The sequence below is a fragment of the Meriones unguiculatus genome, chromosome 1 (genome assembly GCF_030254825.1).
Source record: "Meriones unguiculatus strain TT.TT164.6M chromosome 1, Bangor_MerUng_6.1, whole genome shotgun sequence".
In the NCBI taxonomy this organism is placed as follows: domain Eukaryota; kingdom Metazoa; phylum Chordata; class Mammalia; order Rodentia; family Muridae; genus Meriones; species Meriones unguiculatus.
In genome coordinates this window covers 175,126,076-175,132,075 of record NC_083349.1, presented here as the reverse complement: position 1 = coordinate 175,132,075, position 6,000 = coordinate 175,126,076, and the positions used below count along the sequence as shown (strand labels likewise).

At 36.7% G+C, this 6,000-nt stretch overlaps 1 protein-coding gene across 1 annotated transcript; it reads right to left on the bottom strand.

Annotated features, from left to right (window-relative positions):
• Positions 1 to 3,921: 3,921 nt before the first annotated feature.
• Positions 3,922 to 4,883, bottom strand: LOC110561341 (olfactory receptor 8B3). Its single transcript, XM_021657720.2, has one exon. It carries the CDS (start codon positions 4,865 to 4,867, stop codon positions 3,926 to 3,928), a length of 942 nt encoding a protein of 313 aa, XP_021513395.1. The 5' UTR covers positions 4,868 to 4,883; the 3' UTR covers positions 3,922 to 3,925.
• Positions 4,884 to 6,000: the final 1,117 nt, after the last annotated feature.

The window sequence follows — 6,000 nt, the reverse complement described above, 5'->3', positions numbered from 1 at the left end:
AATGAAAGCAAATATCAAAAATCTGGATTTAATGAAAGCAAAGAAAAATTGATCAGGTCTTTATGTAAAGAATAAAGCAGTGGTTTGGGAGACTTGTCAAAAGAAGGTAACAGCAGTGATTAAAACCAAAGTTTAACTATATATATAAATTTATCAAAATGTCATAATGAAATATATTGTCTTGTTAATAACTTCAAAATTTACAATAATAAAAATAAAACTTGTTCAGATACATATTATAAAAAATTAAACTGTGACATGCACAAATATGACAGTTTATTCAGTCATGACGAAGAATTAAATTATGTCATGTGAAGGAATAAGGATGAAACTGCAAATAGCTGCTTTACATTATTGAAGCCAGAATCAGAAAAATATCATATTTTTCTCTTATTTGCAGAATCTAGATTTTTAAATATAAATATTCATTATATGTTAAATATAATAAAATATTAAATTAAATAAGGAAACATGACAGGAGAGACAGGAGTTTAAAATCAGAGAGAAGGTAACAACAAAGGGTGGTGAGAGGAACAATGACAAAACATCACATTATCATTCATATGATCAGTAATTAATTATAACTATGTGAATATAATATATTGGCATGTATAAATACATACGTGACACTAAAGTTTAAGAAAGTATTTAGGGAATGGGGGAAAAAGAGACGTGAGAGAGCATAGAATGGTGGATGGGGAGAGTGAATGATCACGAATATAAGTAAAACTCTATGACTTAATAATCTTATAATGAAATTCAGTTTTTTGCTAACTGAAAATTAATTACAGTACCTTGTTTGCCTCCCCAATTAAACACCAACAACACCAGCCACAATTGTAGCCTTCCACAGAACCTTGTCTTCAGGGTTCCTCAAAGCTTTCCAGTTCATCTTTAATATGCAGAGTTCAGTAACTGACAAAGAACACAATGAGAGCCAGGTACAAGTCTGTAATCCCAGCACTCAGAAATCTGCGTTCAAGCCCCAAACCAACCAACCAAACAAACAAATGAAAAATAGTAAACCTAAAGAAAATTCACCACAGTGAACTGAATGTGATATTCTAAGTGTGAGCCTGAAACAGATAAGGACTATGAGATTAAAATCCAAAAACTTTCCAAGCCTGGTGGAAATGTATGCCTGTATGTATGCCTATAGTTCAGTGCTAGGGAGGAAGGAAGATCATGAGTTCAGAGCAGAATAGGCACCAGAGAAAGTTCTTGTCAAAAGTAAATAAATAGATAAATAAATGAATAACAGAACAAGTCTGAATAATGCAGATACTTTAGTAATATAGTAATATTGCTTCATTAATTATTACAAATATATACACTAAGATATGATAACGGGAAATGCACATGAAATTTATCTGCCACTCTTCTACTAAATTTAACACTTTTTTATGAATCTAAATCAATTCTAGTAATTCTAGTACTGAAGTATCAGGTTAGAAAATACATAGGAAGCTAAATGTAATTAGCAATTTAAATAGCAAAGAATGAATTTTGAATAAACTTGTAAAAATCAATAAAATATTCAAATTAAATTCAGAAAAAGGACTAGAGAATAGCAAAGCTTTGGTGGCACACTGGTCGTCTTTAGTCCACATACTGAGTATTTATTTAGCACCTGGAGAAGACAAACTAGAAGAGACAAAAACTAAAACATGCAGCTGAAGATGCCCAAAATTAAAACGTTAGATACCTAACTACACTAGGAGGCCCTGGGCTCTCAATAGTGTTCGATAGCAAGCTGACTAAATGAGCCGCATATCCACTATTATAGTTGAAACATTAGTGCTAGATTATTAAGGCCTAACCACCTGTAAACACAGATTTTACTGTGTAAAATCTTCTGCAATATTCTCTTTTAAGACAATTGCAATCGTCATAACATTTTGTAAAGTCTTTTAAATATTTAAGGATTATGTTTCACAGCAAAAATCAGAGAATAAGACATATTAATTATGCAGCATATTAATAGAAGTATTCAAGTATGAAGATGGGGAGATGGCCCGGTAAGTCAAACTGATTGTCACCTCAGCCTGATTACCTACGTTGTATCTTCTGAGCCAATAGAAAGCTAAACTACTGACCTCATATATCTTTTTTAAATTTTATTTATTTTTATTAAGTATGGTTTATTCACTTGATATCCCATTTGTAGGTCTCTCCCTCTTCCTCTCCTAATCCCCTCCTCCCTCCCTCTTTCCCACCCGTGCCCCTCCCCCAGTCCACTGATAAGGGAGGTCCTCCTCCTTCCTGCTGATCTTAGTCTATCAGGTCTCATCAGGAGTGGCTGTATTGTCTTCCTCTGTGGCCTGTGAAGGCTGCTCCCCCTTGAGAGGGAGGTGATCAAAGAGCAGGCCAATCAGTTCATGTCAGAGACAGTCCCTGTTCCCATTACTAGGGAGCCCACTTGGACACTGAACTGCCATGAGCTATATCTGTAAAGGGGTTCTAGGTTATGTCCATGAATGGTCCTTGGCTGAAGTATCAGTCTCAGAAAAGACCCTGCCCAGAATATTTGGTTCTGTTGCTCTCTTTGTGGAGCTCCTGTCCTCTCCACAACTTACTGCCTCCCCCTTCTTTCTTAAGATTCCTTGTACTCTGTCCCAAGTTCGGCTATAAGTCTCAGCATCTGCTTTGATACCCTGCAGGACAGAGTCTTTCCGAAGTCTTCTGTGGTAGGCTCCTGTCCTGTTTCCTGTTTTCTCCCTCCTCTGATGTCCATCCTCTTTGCCTTTCTGAATGAGAATTGATCATCTTACCCAGAGTCCTCCTTCTTGATTAGCTTCTTTAGGTGTACAGATTTTACTATGTTTATCCTATATGTCTAATATCCACTTATGAGTGGAACTCAAGCATCTTTAATCCCAGTGTATATGTGGGATGTAGAGGCAGGACAGTCCATAGAAACTCACATCCCAGCTATCCTGGCTTACCCACAGTGAAGGTAAACTGCTTTGAACAACGTGGAAAGATTAAAGTAACACCTGAAGGAGGACCTCTAGTCTTCAAACACACTTACAAACTTTAAACATCTATAAAATTCATCCAAAATTTAAAGTACTTGAGAAGATACAAGTCCATTTTTATTCTTACTGAATATTACTTCAAATAAAATGTATTGAAAATTACTAATGAAAATATGTAATTGTTCTGAAGCACAATTCATCAGGCCTTGTGCCTACTTGTTAACAACTATGTCTTTATTAATTACATATCATGTATGCAAATGAGTTTTTCTGATTTTATTTGTAATATAAAAAGTATTACACATTTTGTTTGTAACAATACTATCACATAGATGTCCACTCTGCAGTGATTAAATTTAATAAAATAGCCCATTCATCATTGTTAATAAAAAATAAATAAAACCATAATTGTTACTTCTTTGTAATATGAACATATAAAATTTACTTTATTAATTTAAGATATGAAATAATTAACCGGAATCATTATGTGGCTCAATGGACTCGAATGTAATATTGCTGATTGAAACCATGGACATGATTAGCCTTCTTCTTGTTGTCTTCCAACCAGCGTCCCATCCAGCAACCTTGATTCTACTACAAAGTGAGAAATCACCTATAATTTGTCATTTTTTGTTTTAGTTGTGGAAGGTTTTAATGTTTTGTACTATAAAATTCACTTTGCTTTTTGAGGTGAGAAGAGCCTAGGAGCCAGAGTATGGACCAATAATGAAAATTGCTTCATAAATATATTATAAATTACTAGGAACACCTCTTAGGTATGTTGAAGTTACAGAAACAAAAATAAAATTATCAATATATTGTAAAAGAAGTTTATCAAACTACACATGTAATGATAGGTAAAGTTACATTGATAAACAAAAGCTCCTCATTGAAAGCACTAACAAAATTTATGTTCCTCCAATTTCTTAGTGCACTATTGTTTCTCATTAAAATCTGTCTTTTCTCTGAAACTTACTCAATGATTTCCTTAAGGCCACCTTGACATCCTTGTTTCTCAAACTGTAAATCAGTGGATTAAGCATGGGTCCAACATTAGTGTAGAAAACTGAAGATATTTTTCCTTGTTCCATAGATCCAGAAGAATATTTAAGATACATGAATGCAGCTGATCCAAAGAAAAGAGAAATTGCCATGATGTGAGAGCTACATGTACTGAACGCTTTTGATCTTCCTTGTGTGGACTTGATGTTTAGAATGTTGGCAAGGATGAAAACATAGGAAATGAGGATTGTAAAGCTGGGAACTGTGATATTAATACCCACAACTATGAGAACTACAACCTCATTGACGTAAGTGCTGGTACAAGAAAGTTGGAGGAGAGGGAGAATGTCACACAAGTAATGGTTAATGACATTAGCATTGCAGAAGGTCAGTCTGAGCATGCAGCCTGTGTGGGCAGAGGCTCCAGCAAACCCCATCCCATAAGCGGAGAAAGATATCACAGAACAGACCTGAGGGGACATGGTAACCTTATACAGCAGTGGATTACAGATGGCCACATAGCGATCATAGGCCATTGAGGTCAACATGTAGCATTCAGAGATGACAAAGAAGAGAAAAAGGAACAGCTGAGTCATGCACCCCACATAAGAGATGGAATTCCTCTCAGAGATGAAGGTCATCAGCATTTTGGGACTGAAGACAGAAGAGTAGCAGAGATCGATGAAGGAGAGATTAAAGAGGAAATAGTACATGGGGGTGTGAAGGTGAGGATTGAGACCAATCAGGGTGATCAGGCCACAGTTTCCCAACACTGTGACAATGTAGATCATTAGAAACAGGCAAAAGAGGGGCAGCTGGAGCTCCGGACGATCTGTCAAACCAGCAAGGACAAACTCAGTCACAAAGGAGCCATTTCTGGCCAGCATGCTTATCACTGAAAATCTAGGAGAGAAGAAAATTGTATTATTGAACCAAACAGCTCTAATTTCTAAGCTTTCAACAGCAGAAGAATTTGGCAAAATTGAAAAAGTTATCTTTTGGCTCTATTGGTCTCTTTTTGAAGCTCCTGTCCCTCCAGGTCTTTCTATCATTCCCTTCTTTCATAAAATTCCATGCATTCTGTCCAAAGTTTGGCTATGAGTCTCAGCTTCTGCTTGAATACTTTGATCATTGGAGTCCAACAGAAAAAAACAAAACAAAGCTGGGCCTAGCAGGCCCTGCAGAGACTAATATCCCAACCAAGGACCATGCATGGAGAGGACCTAAAACCCCTGCTCAGATGTAGCTATATACTCAGTCTCCAAGTGGGTTACCTAGTAATGGGAGCAGGAGCTGTCTTTGGCATGAACTCAGTGGCTGCTCTTTGATTACCTCCCCTTGTGGGGTGCAGTCTTGCCAGGCAATGGAGGAAGACAATGCAGCCAGTCCTGATGAGACCTGATAGGCCAAGTTCAGATAGAAGGGAGTGGTCTAAGGGAGGGGCATAGAGAGAGAAAAGGGAGGGGGCCACAGCTGGGACAAATTGAATGGATTGTAATAAATAATAATCATAAAAATATTATTGACTAAAAAAAGAAAAAGTTATTTGTCACCTGGATATATTATCACACTCTTCTTTTCCTGCAAATGTGTCACTCCTGCCTTTTTTAATCTTCATAACTGAGTATTACAGTAATATTCCTCTCTGCTTGCCTTAGCATATTTAGGTAGTGTGACTGGCCTGAAGCCTATCCACTGATAAACTTAGGTAGTGGGATGTGGTTTACAAAATTTACTCCCTTTCATCTGCTCCTTACTTCCCATTAGGTAACCTAGTTCTTCTGTGGTGTCCATAAACTGAATTCCTGTAGGGCATCAGACCCACGGATACATTCCTCACACTGGGTACAGTTTCCATTGAACTTACTGGAAGTCTCTGTGAAGCTAACAACTGATAACAGGTATGAGAGATATCCAAGCATCTTGATATTTATCTTTTTAATTCTATGATATCTAATTTTATTCTTCAGTGTTTCTTCACATTTTCTTCTACTCTATTCTAGCTTCTCAGAGGAATGGA

What these genes read in the sequence shown, in the direction of transcription:
- LOC110561341 (XM_021657720.2), bottom strand. Translation starts at nt 4,867, where the DNA reads ATGCTGGCCAGAAATGGCTCCTTTGTGACTGAGTTTGTCCTTGCTGGT.